The following is a 19,457-nucleotide window of genomic DNA, read 5'->3' as shown; positions in this document are numbered from 1 at the left end:
TCCATTCCAATGAGGATATCCCCATTTTGTCGTCTGCCCTTCCTTTCCCAACACAAACACTTGTGGAACCCCCATTCCTGTGTCTAGGTCTGGCCTTCTACCTCTTTCACCTCTCCACAAACACTACAGAGCTCTTGGGATTCATCTTGGCGTGGATCACTGGCCTCTGTCATGCCCTTCTGCCATTGTATCCCCCAAACATGACCATTTGGCTGCTCACAAACTCTTCATCACGGTCATTTGCTTGGCTTCTGTTTGCTAACTTTGTTCTATGATGACTTCTGAGGATTTCCTGAAAGCTAACCTCCACCGATTTGTGTTCCCCTTGATATCATATAGCAGTGCTGCTGGACTGGGAGGCCTTGGTGTTTGCTTACAGTGATAGGATGTTTGTCAATGACACTTATCTTACAAAAATATGGTCATGTAGCTGCAACAACTGACAGTGAATATCACCAGCACTCTCATGAAAAAGACACACATTTGTGTGCATAATTAGGCTTCTAAGTGTGTTTGCTTGGATTTGGACTGATTCAGATATAGTGTTGAATTTAAATTAAAACTTTTATCATACCTGTATCAAAATCTGTAATGTGTTGGAGTGTCTGTGTGTGTGTGTGTGTTGGAGTGTCTGTGTATGTTAAAATGGATGTGAGAAAAACTCAATCGAGATCACAAGAGGGATTTAATGATTGACATAAACTTTGAAGTTTTCACACATTCAGGTAATAGTACAACAATTGTCACAACAACTCCACCTTTCTGCATGCCCTTTCCAATAGATCTACTCAAACATCATTGAACGTAGACCAAATTCCACCTCCACCAATCAATCACGATACCTTTGGTGAAAGAAGTGCTTACATTTGATGAAAAAAGATGCTTACTCAATCCCTGAAAATTGAGTCCATGTATGTGTTAGCCCCCTTGGACACATCTTTGATGCTGGAGGCCCAATTATCTTGAGGTGTGGCTCTCCTTATAGTGTAACACTGGCCCAATCCAGGCTTTACATTGACAGCGGCAAGTCTGAAGTAGTTCCCCTCGTGTTGTGGTGTGGACTTTAAAAAGACTACTGTGTAACTATGTAGTTTCAGGGGTATAAATACATCGGGAGAAGCTAGCCTTTCACTGTCCTCCCAGCTCCATTTACATCATGTGGGTATTGGACTGGGCTGGCTCTGTATTGATCCTATGGTGATTGTACTTGTGTTACCTTATGGTAAATGGGAGAAGGGAGGATGGACAAGTTCTACTCCTCAAATATGCCACACTTATTGTCTCCCTTCCCAATTTACAATGATATTGATGGAAGGCTATCCCTTTCATTGCAACAAAGTTGTCATATATTCCATACCTAGATCTCCAATCCAATTTAAATATGGTTTTGTTGGACATGATTGGCATTGGATACCCTCTTCATTGCAACGATGTTGTCACATTTTCTCTATCATGTCAATGTGGAGGTGATTTAGAATAATGGAACCAGGAATGTTCTTTTATGCTTTCAATCTCATGAAAATGGGAAAATAAGCGTGCTAGTCCTTGAGATTTGGCAAATTGTATATTTGCTGCTTTGTATATTTCTGGTTTTGTCCCAACCTACTACTTAGGAGGACATCAGTGGCAGTAATTACAGGACATCTTCTTGAAGCCTTGTTTGTTCCAACTCGGGCAGAGTTCACACACTGTTTCCCCCTGTAATTCACACAGTTCCACAACATCCTGCTCCTCTGTATCAAGGCTACTGGTGACATCTGCAAATTGGCACATTACACAATTTGTCTGACATACTTCATGCTTATGTCCAATTGAGCTGGCCTATAGTGGTCTTACTAGTGTCTCACTGGAAGTAATGACCGACGACCCTCTGCCAGACAGAATGTGTCACTGGTTGATGGTGTAGTTGCTGATGATGAAGGAGCGGGTGAAGCAAGCGGCAGACTCCCTAAGGATCACTCTCAGACTGGAGGGTCAAGTATAAGGGCAGACAATCTTTGTCCGGAGCTGTCAGGATGTTTGGCCATGCACACACAGACTGATAGGTTGTGGTCAGGTATATAGTGTTAGTGGTGGCCATACAAACAGCCTGATAGGTTGTGGTCAGGTATATAGTGTTAGTTATGGCCATACACACAGACTGATAAGGTGTGGTCAGGTATAGAGTGTTAGTGATGGCCATACACACAGACTGATAGGGTGTGGTCAGGTATAGAGTGTTAGTGATGGCCATACACACAGACTGATAGGGTGTGGTCAGGTATAGTGTTAGTGATGGCCATATACACAGACTGATAGGGTGTGGTCAGGTATAGTGTTAGTGGTGGCCATACACACAGACTGATAGGGTGTGGTCAGGTATAGTGTTAGTGATGGCCATACACACAGACTGATAGGGTGTGGTCAGGTAAAGAGTGTTAGTGGTGGCCATATACACAGACTGATAGGGTGTGGTCAGGTATTAAGTGTTAGTGGTGGCCATATACACACAGACTGATAGGGTGTGGTCAGGTATAGTGTTAGTGATGGCCATACACACAGACTGATAGGGTGTGGTCAGGTATAGTGTTAGTGATGGCCATATACACAGACTGATAGGGTGTGGTCAGGTATAGTGTTAGTGGTGGCCATACACACAGACTGATAGGGTGTGGTCAGGTATAGTGTTAGTGATGGCCATACACACAGACTGATAGGGTGTGGTCAGGTATAGTGTTAGTGATGGCCATACACAGAGACTGATAGGGTGTGGTCAGGTATAGAGTGTTAGTGATGGCCATACACACAGACTGATAGGGTGTGGTCAGGAATATGGTGTTAGTGGTGGCCATACACACAGACTGATAGGGTGTGGTCAGGTATATAGTATTAGTGATGGCCATACACACAGACTGATAGGGTGTGGTCAGGTAAAGAGTGTTAGTGGTGGCCATATACACAGACTGATAGGGTGTGGTCAGGTATAGTGTTAGTGATGGCCATATACACAGACTGATAGGGTTTGGTCAGGTATATGGTGTTAGTGGTGGCCATACACACAGACTGATAGGGTGTGGTCAGGTATAGTGTTAGTGGTGGCCATACACACAGACTGATAGGGTGTGGTCAGGTATAGTGTTAGTGATGGCCATACACACAGACTGATAGGGTTTGGTCAGGTATAGAGTGTTAGTGGTGGCCATACACACAGACTGAAAGGATGGGGACACGTATTTACTGTGATAAGGTATCATGCAGATGTGGTCAGGTATGTATAGAAACTGATAGCATGAGGTCAGGTGTTTACTGGGAAGAGGTGTCATGCATGACTGTTTTACTGGGAATAAGTGTTATGCAGGCCTGTTTTACTGGGAATAGGTGTCATGCAAGCCTGTGTTACTGGGAATTGATGTCATGCATGACTGTTTTACTGGGAATAGGTGTCATGCATGACTGTTTTACTGGGAATAGGTGTCATGCATGACTGTTTTACTGGGAATAGGTGTCATGCAAGCCTGTGTTACTGGGAATTGATGTCATGCGGGCCTGTTTTACTGGGAAAAGTTGTCATGCATGACTGTTTTACTGGGAATAGGTGTCATGCAGGCCTGTTTTACTGGGAATAGGTGTCATGCACGCCTGTGTTACTGGGAATTGATGTCATGCAGGCGTGTTTTACTGGGAATAGGTTTCATGCTGGCCTGTTTTACTGGGAATAGGTGCTAGTCAGGCGTGTTTTAGCTTAATATGTGTCATTCAGGCCCGTTTTACTTGGAACATGTGTCATATGTGTCTGGAGTCAACTGCACAAAGCAGACATAGCGCTACGTCCATTATAAGTATATGTTAAAGAATGGGATACTGTAGTCATGTTGTTTTGGTTATTTTATGCAAGTGGATCCATAGAGGAGAAAGCCTAACACTGAAGTCCAGGTGGACTGTTGAGTGTAGTACAGTGAAGTGAAAGTCCAGCTCTGTACAGTACCCCAGAGTGCTTGCATGGAGGCAATGAACTGGGAAACCGGCTACACTACTGTCTTCACCATAAACATGCCTAAACACATCATTGAACACATCAAACTCGTCTACCTAATTATGTGTGTAAGTTTGATATATTTTTTCCCCATGCAGCTAGATAGTCTGTTTTATAGTTGACAAAAGCAAGTACATTGGAGGCAATATTGATTCAGCCCCAGCTGCCTTCTATCAACGACGGCATTTATCAATATTTTTCAGATTGCTGGGTCTCTGTAGACGTTTGTGTAAGTGAGTTAGCAATGATAAAACTATGATTCAATAAGAAAACCATCCATGTTGTATGGTCATCAATAAGGAGACCTTTACTCAGACATGAACAAACATTACTGTTTTCTGTCATGTTGGAGAAGTGAAGTAACTAACTGACTGGACACATAGTAAATCTGTGTGGGGAAGTCCTGGTGAGATTCTCGTGGGTGACGTGAAAGGGGGATTAACATCATGGTCAAGATTATTGCCTGTCTGTCTGTGTTTTTGTGTGTTGGGTTGGGTGGGGTTGTACTAGGGCAGACTTAAACCAGTGAAATAGTGCTAGTCCACTGAGATACCATGCCACAGTTTACCATGAATACCCCACTCAGACATGGTATACTGACTCCGAGCCAACCAGTCCTTGTTTTAGCCCCTAAGAGCTGAGCACCAGATGGGGTAACAAGAACCATCTTTTGACTTCTTTTGGTATGACCTTCCCATCTCTGACCCACAGTTTGTCAGATGGCTAAGATGTTGTGACCAGGTTAATGTGTAGTCATTGTACTGTGGACCATTGTTCATGCTATCAACCACTAGTTTGTCTTGCTCAGACTTGTGACACAGCTGGAATAGAGCACTCAGTAGTAAAAAAGTGTGTATTGACCCAGCAAACCGGTGATCGAAAGCATGAGCAACAAGTCAGGGCAGCAGCAGAGGAGGATCCAGGATTGTGAATAAAGGGGGGTTGTACATCCTGACCAAGTCTATTTCAAAATCCTTGAACCATATTATTTTCCCTTCCACCTTGCCCTTACTGTGATACTATAGCACTAAATGTGTGAGTGAGTCAGTTTGTTTTCACGCCACAATATTCCAGCAATATCATGGCGGGGAACACCAGAAATGGGCTTCACACATTGTACCCATGTCGGGAATTGAACCCAGGTCTTCGGTGTGACAAGCAAACGCTTTAACCACTAGGCTACCCGACCGCCCCAGTACTAAAATGAAGCAAGTCTATATTTTCCACAGGTTCTTTATCTCCAATCTCACTGGGTTTCCTTTTCAATTTAAGTGGAGTTGTCAAAATTATACTATTTTCAGAGACTTAAATAGTGTTAATCCATGACCAAGTCACTGATTGTACAAAAACATGTTGACACGTTAGCTGTTTCTGAAAAGGGTAGACCACCTTTGTGGTCTAGTGGGAGAACGTCTGCCTGGAGTGGAGGTCCAGGGTTCGATCCCTGGCCGTGTCATACCAAATGACGTTAAAAGATGGTACTTGTTACCCTGTCTGGCGCTCGGCATTATGGGCCTAAAACAAGGACTGGTCAACTCAGAGCTAGTATACTGTGTTTGAGAGGGGTATTCATGTTAAACTGCGGCATGGTATCTTAGTGGGCCAGCACTATAAATCGGCATCAGTACAAGCAGGCACACGCACGCATGTACGTGCATGAACGTCACTATATAAGTGCAGTAATCTTGGACGTGACATTAAAGCCCACCTCACCTCTGAAAAGGGTGGCAGGTCACCCGCCCCAAACACCTCAAATCAATGACCATGACCTGCCAGCCTGACCACCATAAGATCTAGCATAGTGATGGGGGTGAATTCTACCCCAGAATCCCCCAGTGTGGGAAAGATGAGCCCAGCTGGGTGGCACCAGTGTTCATACCTGTATATCACTGCCGCATTAGCTGATCACTTTGCCTCATTCCTTTGTGAGAGTATCTACTAGGCAAACAGTGCTTGGCGTGAATCTGATCACACTGATGTAGTCTATCTTCATCATGTGGCTGTTTTCAAACATTGTCTGACTCAGGAACTAACACACTGAATAGTAATATGATCCAATGGCACACAGGGGCTATTGTATAGTGTTATACATTGTGATACAATAGACAGTAGGCTGTCAACATGGCAGTCAGGGCCTGATTGTATCACTGGGTAATACATAGCAAGCGGCTCCGATCCCACTGATGAGGCTCCTATAACATGTACAGAGAGGGATATGGCCCGTATTACACATGTAGACGGGATGTAGCGAACAGATTACACAGGACATTACCATTGTATGTGACGATGGCACACCAGATATGTGTGTTGTTGGTAGATATATTGTGTGTAATATGGTCCTGCATCATGATGGACAACGCCTGATCTGACATTGATTGGAAAGTATCAACTTTATGGCTGACAAGTTAACAGGTTTACAGCTAGGTTATCTGAATGATTCCCTCGTCATGCTCTCAATATATAAAACACAAATTGAAGGTTTTTGGTCAGGGGGATTATTGTTGAGTTAAAGAATGATCGTAGGAAGATTATGGCATTTGCAAATCTTGCTTGAAGTCATTTCAACACATTTGGGGCTTATGTCATCTGCATAACAGCTGCTGAATTCATAGAACATTCAACACATTCAACAGTCAACATGATCTGCTCATCATAAGGAGTTTCTTAAGAAGTTCATCCCCACTCAAAACTTCTTGTTATTTTATTAACTATGTCAGATACAGTCATCTCTCTGTGCAACCTACAATAAGCTTTGCCCCAGACTGATCTACTAGAAATTCATGAAAACAACTTTTCTCCAGCTTAAAGTTTAACCAGTAAGAATGATAAAGAAAAATTAAAGTTTTATATTTTGGAGTTTAGTCATGAATCAGTTAGTAAATTATTGCAGGGAAAGCTTCTGTGAGTGAGTGAGTGAGTGAGTGAGCTGTGGGAAGCTTGAGCAGAAAAGTGTTGTGTCTCTCTTGTTTGTGGAGTATTGGAGTCAAGTGAAATGAGGTTCAAGGGGATACCTGTCTTACATCGTTATATCATGGATTGCTGCTCGTGCTATCAAACCTAGGTTCAAAGGGTCCAGATTATTTACAGGCAGTGTAGCAAAGACGGAATAGTGCTGACTGTGGCGCTCGCTCACTCACTCACTCACTCACTCACCCACCCACTCACCCACTCACTCACTCACTCACTCACTCACTCACTCACTCACTCACTTACTCACTCACTCACTCACTCACTCACTCACTGTAGGTGGAATCACAACAAATGGACGATACTGTGATATGAATTAGGAACTTCTTGTGTAACTGAGACCAGAGTGTATGACATGTTCCCATGAGGATGTGACGTGTTTCAGAGCAGCACAGCTCTGGGGACCTGAGGTCAACCTCAGCCAAGCAATCTGCAAATTGACTTAAAAAAGACTCTCGACCCTTGTCCATTCTATTCATTAAGTAACTAGGCCTCTGAAAAAGTAATTCACTCTCTAAATGGTATCATATCTTTTCTATTATTCCTCAATTCTCCCTGTGTCCCTGGAGTCACGCAGTCATCTGGTAATCTTTGTCAGGAAAGGGTTCCGTTTTTTATCACTGATAGTTGGAGGTCATACACCAGTATTAGTTGGAAGCAATTGTGCAAATAGCAGAGTTACTGGCACCCAGATGACTGACAGCAGTGACGAGGCCACACTGCCTGAAACAGGTCAAAAGTAAATGGAATTGAATGTAACACTCCCCTTTGTTATCCCGCCTCTGTGTGTATTCCGACAAGGGTAAACAATTTTGAATGAAACCTGTTGATAAATCATCACATAGAAAATCATAAAATAGATTTTATGTATTTTTTTCTATTTATTATCCTTCATATAGTCAGTCATTCACGTTGGAGGAAAGTTCTGATTATCACAGATTCTTTGACTTGATTGATTGGCTCCCTGCCTATGACTTACTCTTGTATGCCCAAATTCTATGATCAAAGGTTTGAATCCCAGATTTACCTTGAATATGATTCTTGGTTTGTAAGCACCATACAACCCGTAGGTCTTCAGCAATACATGTCCCTGATGACCTTCCACACATTCGACCCGTGAAGATCCGGGGTAGAATACATCTTCAGCAACCCATGCCTGCCGTGAAAGGCGACTATGCTTGTCGTAAGGGGCGACTAACGGAATCGGGTGGTCTGGCTTGCTGACTTGGTTGATGCATGTCATCGCATCCCACTTGTGTGGATCGATTCTCATGATGTTAGTCACTGGATTGTCTGGTCAAGACTCGATTTTTTAAATACCACCGTCATACAGCTGGAATAATGCTGAATGCGGCGTTAGGAAACAAACAAACAAATGGTAGGCACCATACCCATGTTTGTGGACATAAAATTAAGTTCTACAAAAGAACCCAATGGATACATGCAACTTTTTTGCGAGATCAACACTTGTATTTTTAGGTATACCAGACCTCAGGCATCAGCTCCAGAATTTAGTAGATTTTGTGGTGAGTTAAGGAGGCATTACATTTTGACCCATGGAGTTATCTCCCTTGCAGGTCAAGGCCTGTAAATTGAGCATATAGAAGGTCAAGGGTGCTGCTGGATTGTGTATTTATAGACCAAGAGTCGACAGGTCTTTGCACTAGAAAGTAATTAACTGAAAAATTGTATTAGCAGAGTATTGAAGAAGCCAAGACCTTTGTGGTGTATCTTATCACAAGTGTAATCAAAAACAGTTATAATCTGGTGCCTCTAGCAAGCCAATTTGCTGTGAGCTCTCCCTGTCTTCAACTCTTGTCTCCCCTCTCGAGGCAGGGAAGATTCATGGCCATTATGTCCACGTAATCACGCTCTCATTAAAGGTGTGCTGAATTACTCCCTACATACATGGCCAGCTGCATGATGGGATAGCTGGAGGGAAACGACCAATCAATAACACATACAGACAGATACAAACGCCTGCCTCTCCATTAAACTGATCCAGACGTGTTCTTCACGATAGCAGATGCCCACGGTAGTAGTGGAGGAGAAACATAATGGAATCTGGCTATCTGATCAATATGTCGTACATCGAGACACATACAAGGGAATTATGGATACATTAAAAGTTGTCCGAAAGTAGTTTTTGTTCTATTTTCGGTGGCAAGTCACTAGATAAAGACTTATGAAACACGTTGAGACTATCGTATTTAAGGACAAAAGGTCATATTCGCTTTTAAGTTGAATCTTTAGATCGTGAATCTTTAGTCTTTCTTTCACTGGTCAGATTCTTTTGTGGCATAATAAAACTATCATCCGGAGAACTAGTATAATCAGTTTCAAACTTTAGTCATTATGTGTGTATAAGATGTATTTATGGATCGTGAATCTGTAGTCTTGCCTTTACTGGTCAGATTCTCTTGGGGCATAATGAAAACTAATATTAAGAGAACTAGTACTAACTAAACTGAACTAATATTTATGTAGATTATACTTGAAGATGCCCACCTTCTGCTCCTTTGGTCACACATTTGTTAGGTTTCAGTAGGATTTGTCTTTAGTGGCTATTGAAGTTGCAGGATTCAGACACCGAAACTTTCATATGGTACAAGTAGGGGAACTTGTAGGTAAGTGTGTGTTATATACCGGAATTATGACATAGACTACTGCTGTAGGCTAGGGATTAAGGGATATAGGCTGAGATTTCTCCCGGGAACTGCCGTCTGCCACACGGGGGCACTTGTCTGTGTCATACACCAACCTTACCATTCCACCTGAACTGTTGATGTCGGTCCATGTACCTCACACCATCCATCTGACCCTGCTATTGAGCTACAATCTGCCTTCATTACTTGCTGGTATTAGTCACAAGTTGCCTGCAGCCAGACTGCCAGACTTGCAAATTAAACCCGTTGAAATTGGAAGATTTTCAGCCACTTCCTGCAGACATTGCTGCCCGGGGCTTACTTTACTTATCAGACTTTTCTTGAGACATTCATGTTGTCAATTTTAGAGAAACTTACTCTTAGTGTACCATTCCAGAAATGATTTAAGAATTACTGGCTGTAGTCGGAAGTGGGAACGTTGTAAGTTGTAAGAGCTTTTCCGGCCTGGAGATCTTGTTTCACCATTCGTCACCACTCGCCCCTTTCCGTAACTTACTAGAAGACTTGTCCCCCTATCGATGAATGTTAAGTGCTGAAATGCGACAAACCAATCAGAATGGGCGTATGACTTCAATTACTTAGGTCAAAGAATCCCTCAGGAATATTTTTTTTATTTTACATTTCTTGCATTTAAAAATATACCCAAGATACATTTAAATGTGTTCAACTATACTGTATAATAATGTAAGTCCCGATGTGTTTTCAAAAGCATCAGGAATATATATGATATATTGGGGAAATGTACGTGAATCATTACGCAACAAGTTGACAATTCTTTTAACTATGCCCATTTGCACATAGACGGAGCCCAGTCACAAAAATGGCCACGAGAGAGGCACGAGTCACTATTCGGCTTGTCCCGGAATAACACGAGTTGGTCACGAATGCTTGTTTCACATCCCCAGCCATGTTGGGACTATTACTGCCTCGTGGTCTCTGATAGAAGTTGGAGGAACACATGATTTCACCGCGTACCTGAAGTAACAGGAAGTAGCCTAAAACATTGTTACAAACAGTAAAGAAATTGATTGAGCTTTCTAATGATATGGAAAAGATTTTATCACTTTTATTTATCCATAACTGTTTCATGTCCTCATTAGGACCAGTGCAGGACTTGAGCTCCATCTTTTAGTTCAGATTCAGCCATTGTATGAAAGATAACATAGAAGGCTATTTTTTTCTCAAAGACAGTTCACTTAATCCTTTTATAGAACATTAATCACATTTTCCCTCTTTGATAAGAGACAAAGTTTAAAGATGGTTTATTATGGGGAGAAGATGAAATATATTTATGATTGTCATCAGCACGTATTGTCTCCCTGTATCAATGGGATCAAAGCATGTTGCCGAGATCATAATTAACTGTTGCATCATGGGTAAGAAGCATCGTCTCATGTACAACATGTAGCCTGTGGGAGTACAGTCTTGCCACTGTGCAGAAAGCGTGCTGTAGAGGATTTCTTTTAAGTAGCTTGTTGCTAGTGGAAAGACGATAGGGACATTTTGAAATGAAATCTCGTGATCGACTTTCAAGTGATTCTTTTTTGACAAAAAGCTCTGAGTTTCAAAGTAAATGATAAGATTGTAAAAAGTTTGGCTGCATGAGAAGCGTGGCTACGCCATGTAACTTGCAGGCAGTGTCGAGGTCTGATAATACCACAAAGCTCGTGGTTAAAAAATTGAAGATGTTTCACAGAAAATAAGCTGTAAACACTTACAAAATATCGGCAAAAAATACATGATTTGTTGCCTTCAGGCCATTTTTTCTTCTTTTGATATTGAAATCAGTTTGAGCCTGATGTTAAGAACGGAGATTTTAGAGCAAAAAGCATGAGTGGTGTAGTGAGATGTGTTGCCGTGAAGGTGTTGGGTTGGCTGCTGATTGGACTGATAGTAAAACACTGGGCTACAAAGGCAAGATGTAAACTGCCCATAGGGAGGGAGCTGATTACAATTTAACAAGGGTTACGCTTCTAGATAAAGATAATTCCCCTCTTCTGGTGACGACGGCTTCAAACTTTGTGATGAAAGGCTTAGTGAAAAAGTTTCATTGTCAGTTCAAGATGAGATTAGGGCAGATTCAGTCCTGTTTCTTATACATATCGTGTAAACAAACGTCCAAGAATATCTGCAATTTCCTCTGAGATGGGATGGCTGCTTCATGGCAATATCAACAGTGTCATTGTTGAGGCTATAAAAGTGGGGATGAAATTACATAATGCACAGCTGCCTCCATTCCTCCAGTAAGGCTGATTCAATTCTCAACTCTCTGAACCTTCCCAGTTTGTTTGTTTCAGGGCAATACTTTTACTTGTTTATTTGTTCCCCATGCATAGATGGCTTCAATAAACAAGGCATGAACTAGTATTTAGTCTCAAATGCTGGGGCTCGCTGTTAGGCCATTCTGTTTGATTATCTTGTCTAATCCCAGCCGTTATCCCCTACAATGATGTATATTTTCTCGTTTCAGATACTGGTTTGATCAGCCGCTTCCTGTCGCTAGGTGTTACGGCATCCATTGCCATCACTGTAGGGAGCGTCGTTATCGTCGTCGCTTGCATCGTTGCGCTGGTGTGCTGTTGCCGCAAGTCGTTCTGTAAGAAGCCACAGGACACGTCTGGTGTGACGACCACAGCTACAACAGTCGTGGCCAATGGGGCGCCTCCAGCCAATTACCAAGGTATAGCCACTGACGGTAAATATCAACTTCTTCCCTTCAGCTTACCGCTTGTCATGCTGGGTTGCTTCACAATTATAAATATGTTCACCGTGAGGTGAGGTGAAATCGGGTTTAACGTCGCGTCCAAGATTATTGCACTTATATAGCGACGTGCATGCACGTGTGTGTGTTTGTGTGGATGCTTGTACTAGTCCGGACTGATGCCGATTTATAGTGCTAGCTCACTGAGATACCATGCTGCAGTTTAACATGAATACCCCACTCAGACACAGTATACTGACTCCGAGCCAACCAGTCCTTGTTTTAGCCCCTAATGCCGAGCGCCAGACAGGGTAACAACAAGTACCATCTTTTAACGTCTTTTGGTATGACGCGGCCGGGGATCGAACCTCGGACCATCGGCTCTCCGTGCGGACGCTCTACCACTAGACCACGGAGGCGGTCTGACCGTGCCAAGATTTCGTTGTGGGATGAATCTCAAATTTGCCCTGATATATGATCCATGGAGTGTTGGAATCATTACCATTGCTAGTGGGGTTCTTTGGTATGACTGCGTCCGTGGTAGAGCTTCTGCCCAGAGTCTGGAAGGTCAGGTGTTTCATCCCCGGCCACCGATTCATACTTAAAAAAACGGTACTTGTTGTTTCCCTGCCTGGTGCTCGGCATTAAGGGGATAAATCAAAGACTGGACAGCTGACAGACAGTATATTGTGTCTGGTGTTAAACTGTCGTATGGTTTCTCATTTATATTATCGGAGGACATCAAGAATGGGCTTCACACAATGTACCAAACTGGGAAATTAAATGGATGTTTTGTCATAATGAGACAATGGTTTTGTATGATCACTGTTATTTCTACTAAGTGCCCTTGACAGGCAAATTGGGAAAAAAATTTATTTTGTTGTAAATTGATTTTTTTTTGTAGTTTATAGTTTTAGTTATCTACTTTTTATTTTTATTTTAACTATGCATCCAATGCAGTAATGTTAAGCCTCTTCCTCTATATTGACCCTGTTATCAGTGAAATGCAATTCACCATACTAAGTTATAACAGTAGTTAGAACTATATTTCAGTTTGGGATTTTATGCCAAAATTTTCGGTAGACTTGGGGTCGAATACTCTCATCAGGTCTAGAGAAAACCCTGCATTTAGTATGATGTTTAAACAAGACCATTGTCAGCATTCATGATTTAAGCATTAACGTTATAAAAATGACATGGTTACATTTCTTGCTTTATAGAATTACAGAGTGGTTAAAGTGTTTCAATACCCCCCACATGTATACACTGTTTTGAGGCCATTGCTGGTGTCCGCTCTCCTGGAATCTTTGCTAAAAGAAGTGTAAAACAGCTCGCTCGCTCGCTCACTCACTCACTCACTCACTCACTCACTCAAGGATAAACAATGCACTGTGAACAGATTTTAGTGCTACTGCTTGTTTGCATGTTAAACTGTTCTAATGAATTGTCTTATAATTGTCAAACCTTTGCCAAACTAACTTCCAAGTACAGATATGGAGATTCAGTGGCACAAAATAACTCCCAAGTACAGATATGGAGACTCAGTGGCACTTCTCTCTTTGGCTTCCTGATCAAAGGGGAAACAAAGTGTTGATGATACGGTTAGAAGTGGCCATTTGCCGCATCCCAACATCAAACAATACTCTACAGTTGGAACACCTCACCCAATTCCATGCCCTGTTATCACCCCTACAATGCCAAAATGAACTCTCCAGATCAAAAGGCAGATCGTTCCACTTTGAAGTCTAGGGTCCACTCGGTACTTCCAAGATAAGCAGGTTTCAGGTGTCTGAACGTTGAATGTAGGTTTATTTGGCGATGACAAACTCTGATGGATTCCATCTGATTGGCTGGCTTGTTTTACAACATGAAAGCAGTAAGCGGTCTCTTATCCTGCCACTGTACACTTGTCGTTGTATCAGTACTCTTGGGCTTACATCACTGTAGCCAAAAACCAGGATCAATTCCCTTTATCTCCCAACTCGATCACATGATGACACCTAATACAAATATTACATTTGGAAAATTGCGCATGACTTAGATAACGTGCTGGGATTTCATAGCTGCAGCATGCTGAGGCTTGAGTGTCACAAGAAACACTGTAATTCACACTCTCATTTGTGGAGTTGTTTTATGACAAGCTTCAGGTTATGTTAGGTATATTTCTTCTCAATCTTTCTGCATATAATAACTCAAGGTTGTTTCAATGGATGCTATGTTATGACTGCTATGAAAGAAAAGCTTGAGAATAAGATCTTGTATGTATTTTCTATTGACTAAAAACATTCCTTCTATCTTCATGCTTGTCGACTAATTTGGTCTTCGAGTTCAAGTGGTGCCGTTTTGTCAAAGTGGAAAAAGTCTGAGAACTGCATTAATGACCTAGTTAATGATGTGTCAACATAGCCTGCTGGGAATTATGGATCATGCTCTCAGTCACAGGTTTTATTGGTGTAGGGGGGAAGGTAAAATGTTCCAAGTGTTCGCTCGCCATGCCGAAGGCCCCGGGTTCAATTCCCACATGGGTACAATATCTGAAGCTCATTTCTGTGGGCTGTGATATTGCTGGAATATAGCTAAAAGTGATGCAAAAAAATACTCACTCACCCTTGGTTTACACTTGATTATTTCCCAGCCGCCGTTGTATATCTGAAAGAATATCATAAAAAGAACAATAAAACAATATCCTAGCCCCTGATGGATATCCCTCCATTGATTAGTTCTCACTAATGTCCTTTCCAGCATACTGCAGATGGCCTCTGTGGTCCAGATGATCAGAGAGCCATGTCATCCCAAAAGACGTTAACAGATGGTACTTGTTGTTACACTGCCTGGCATTCAAAATTTAGGACTGGTCAGCTTTGAGTCAGTAAATTGAGTCAGTAAAGTTTGGTATCCATTTTAAACTAGGCTAGCACTATGAAACTTGTATAAGTTTGGACTGGTACATGCAGCCTCTTTGTTCAATAATCTTGAACGTGATGTTCGCCATCACCATCCAGTGTACTACAGCCATTTTGAAAGCATAATATTTTTCAGAGTGCAACACAACTCAATGGGCATGAAAATCTTCGTTACTGTTATTGTCAGATTAGAGAAAAATCAAATTGTAAAAAATATTATGTAATCTACTTACGATCACATTGCTAAGGGATCTGAAACTCTGGTATGATCTGTAGGTACGCAGTGGGATGCAAGTCCTCATGTTAGTGACATGAAGAAATCTGTTTTCTGTAAGAATCTTCTCGGAAACCATTGAGCTGCAACTGTAGGAGATCATGTAAGGCCGTAGTTGGTTAGAACTTGTTCATTGCGTAAGAATAACACATTAAATCTAAAAATTAAAAAAGACATGTTTGAAAGATGTTAATGGCTCCTCAGACGCCACAAAGCCAAGAGAGCAGAAACTCAGGTTGTTGTTGTACTGACTGAGATTATATCATGGCATTTAATGTCAGAATATAGTTGTTTTCTTAAAATTAAAATAAATTTATTACGAAAGAATTGAAATGGTTGAGAATATTCTTCGCGAGCGACAAGTCAGTTGAAACTGCCTGTAAATTATAATGACCCTGCTTCTTTTGAGCATCACCACCAGCCTTCCACTTTGGTAATTACACTGAAATACAACCTTTTTACATCCTAGGAAGTCCTGTGGCATATGTTGTAATACTTGACATGGCTTTTTGTGATCGTGACATATTGTTCATCAACGCTCCGTTGACTAAATATTACATGGATGCAATACAGTCCACTGACATCAAGCAGACTCTACAAGTATGAGTAATAAATATGAAATGTCGACGCCAGAGAATAACCAGTCTCTGTTCTCTCTCGTTTGGGGAAAAATATGCAAAATAGCAGTGAAAATGATAATGGTTCAGTGACATTTTATCAGTGATGATACCAGATGTTCAACAAAAGGGTAGGCTTGTCCAATTCCTTTGGGCATTTAAGGCAGGATGATAAGAAATGCATGTAGGACTCAGTTTTTTTGTTTCATGGCTGCCAATGTCACTACATAGAAATTTCACATAAAATGATCTTGAACTACAGCGTTTGAAATTCCTTGTATTACAGCGCCACTGGAAGTTATAATTGTAATGGCAGGTAGCCTGAAGGGCACACTTATAATCATATTTTGTTAAAGGGGAAGTATACACGCAAAAATCACTTTCTTTCTTTTTCTAAACAAAACGCAATTTTAGAATTAGTTAGTATCTGTGTTTGAAAATATACACTCATTTTTTTTTCACAGTGAAAGTAGGAAGCTCACAATAGTGTGAAAGTGATATGCCGTTATGAGGCCTTCGTTTTACGAGGGAAATAGGCCTGAGTTATCCCCCTTAGATTATGACGTAATTGGTGCCAATTCAACTGGGTCCCTGTCTATTCTCAACGCAAAAGATATCAAGGACCAGTTTGCGGTAAAACAACATGGTCTACGACACACTCCGGCGCAGTGGTGACTCAGCATAACACAATTCTGGCTGGCATCTGAGATGCTAGAATCACAAAACTATACCTACACCACGTGAAGCGGCTCTAACAAAGCATGATGACGTCATAATGTTTATCAATTGGCACCAATGACGTCATATTGCAAGGGACATAAGCCATGGTGTTTTTGTTATGGAAATAGAACACTTGGTAAATGTGAAAAATATAAATCGTTTTAGTGCAAAAAATATGTTAATTAAATATGATGTTTTTATATTTTTGTCTATGACACTTCTATGTTAACACTTTTAATGTGGAAAAAGTACAAGAAAAAAAGGTTCATTTCCTTGTGAACTTGCCCTTTAAGGAACAATGTTTATTATATGAAGCCAGTGATGAATCTCCATGGGCAAAGTAACCTGGAGGTCAGGTGAACATGCTGAATGGACAGTGCGATTCACAATATGATCCTAGGGATTCTGAAACTGAAATGAAAATTTCAATGAAACGAAGGGCCAACTGGCTGATAGTGATGTGACATTTACCAAGTTTGAAGATGGATCAAAATAATGTTCTCCGAAGGGCACATCTAAACATTTTTATGAGTGCCCTGGGCCACATTTGAAAGAAAGATTGGATTTGGATTGGTGGTTTCCATAAACCACAAGAAATAAACAGGCCCACTAGTGATTACTTCAGCTAGAGAAACATTGTTATTCCACTAGTCCAGACAATGATAGCAAACAGTAAACTACGTTTCTAACAAACTTAATTTTGGGTCCGGGTCATTTGCTGTATATGTGATTATAACAAGCTACGGTTATAACAAGTTAAAATTAGTGGCCCCTTCGAGTTTGTTGTACCGGAAGTTTACTGTATAGCAAACCCTTTAAAATGGCAGATTTCTAGTCCTCATGATACCTTAACTATTGGGCAGTTAGCCAAGGACTACAGGACTAGTGCCCATTTCTATCACTGCTGCTGTTTCCTTATTGGCTGATAAGAGAGTGGACATGTGAATTTACAAAGAATGCACACCAGTTTCAATGTTTATACCTCCATAAAATAATGAAGTCAATTCTTAAGTAAACTGAGATCAGTTCATATGTGTCAGTGGTCGCATAATGGTGGCGACAATACCAGATGAGCCCTCCCATAAGAGGATTTCAGTTCCTAATCAACCTTTTCTGTGACTGTTGATTGTGATTACTTAATTGACAAAATAGGAAATAGATTATTATTGTGAATAAACTAATTTTAATCATGATTGTCTTTCAGGTCCACGAGCTGGCGGACCGTTCAGTAACCATGGTTACACACATCAAGGGTACTACCCGATGCAGCCTGTCTATCCAACACCCCACGGCTCCGTGTACTCAGCGTATGCGAAAGAGCCGTTCCCGCCCCAAGGAAGTCAGTATTCCTCCCAGCAGTCCCAGCACCGGTCGTACACGCCCACCAGCAGCAAGTCTGGCAAGTCCAACAGGTCGAATAACAGTACCAGTGTCACGTATAGCCAGGGAACAGAAAAAGTTTCACTCCCTGTCAATCTTTAGTAAATCCCCTCATTTCACTTCTGGATAATTTTCTGGGACTATTGTGATCACTTCAGACTTGGGATTTGTTGGACCAGTCGTGAGAAGTTTGAACCAGACTTACCTGAATCTGATGCATAAACAACCAACCAATAGTGGACTAGTTGGATCAAGTGCACCATGGAACCCTGTTTCAGGCGGCAAGGGCTTACAATGTATTTCCAACACAGCAGACATGACACTGAACTTATGACCACTGCAGAGGAGGTAACATGCAGACAGTTAATTCCTTTGTGTAGCAATTCGGGGATGGTCTTTGTGGATTCAGAACATGGGTGCTGGCCTATTGATTCAAAACTGTGTCTGCTGGTACAGAACATCGATGCTGAACCTGTGGATAATAAACATTGAGGATGAGCCTGTGGAGTCAGAATATCGTGACAAGCCCGTTGATTCAGAACATCGACGTTGAGTCTCTTGATACAGAACATCAGTTCTGAGGCTGAGAAATAAGAACATCTGTGCCAAGCCCATGGATTCAGAACATCGATGTTGAGTTTGTGGAATCAGAACATCCTGCCTAGCCCATGGATTCAGAACATCGATGTTGAGACTGTGGAATCAGAATATCATGACAAGCCCGTTGATTCAGAACATCGATGTTGAGTCCTTGGATAAAGAACATCAGTTCTGAGGCTGTGGAATCAGAATATCATGACAAGCCTGTTGATTCAGAACATCGATGTTGAGTCCTTGGATAAAGAACATCAGTTCTGAGGCTGTGGAATCAGAATATCATGACAAGCCCGTTGATTCAGAACATCGATGTTGAGTCCGTGGATACAGAACATCAGTTCTGAGGCTGTGGAATCAGAACATCAGTGCCAAGCCCATGGATTCAGAACATCGATGTTGAGTTTGTGGAATCAGAACATTGTGCCAAGCCCATGGATTCAGAACATCGATGTTGAGTCTCTTGATACAGAACGCCAGTTCTGAGGCTGAGAAATCAGAGCATCCTGCCAAGCCCATGGATTCAGAACATCGATGTTGAGTCTGTGGAATCAAAATATCATGACAAGCCCATTGATTCAGAACATCGATGTTGAGTTTGTGGAATCAGAACATCGTACCAA

At 41.7% G+C, this 19,457-nt stretch overlaps 1 protein-coding gene across 2 annotated transcripts in view; it reads left to right on the top strand.

Annotated features, from left to right (window-relative positions):
* LOC139450448 (uncharacterized) overlaps positions 1-18,899 on the top strand; it is a 197,897-nt gene extending 178,998 nt beyond the window's left edge. The window contains exons 6-7 of one of the 2 annotated variants that reach the window (XM_071232164.1): positions 12,116-12,325; positions 18,065-18,899. In XM_071232164.1, the coding sequence (XP_071088265.1) occupies positions 12,116-12,325; positions 18,065-18,342 (488 nt within the window). In that variant the 3' untranslated portion in view covers positions 18,343-18,899. Of the gene's footprint in view, positions 1-12,115; positions 12,341-18,064 lie in introns of both variants that reach the window. The other variant, XM_071232157.1, reaches the window with a different exon arrangement.
* The last annotated feature ends 558 nt before the right edge of the window (positions 18,900-19,457 follow it).

Source organism: Haliotis cracherodii, unplaced genomic scaffold (assembly GCF_022045235.1).
Source record: "Haliotis cracherodii isolate W230 unplaced genomic scaffold, xgHalCrac1.p SCAF_10, whole genome shotgun sequence".
Classification (NCBI taxonomy): Eukaryota; Metazoa; Mollusca; class Gastropoda; order Lepetellida; family Haliotidae; genus Haliotis; species Haliotis cracherodii.
The sequence above is the reverse complement of the archived record's forward strand: the minus strand, read 5'-3'. Positions and strand labels throughout refer to the sequence as shown.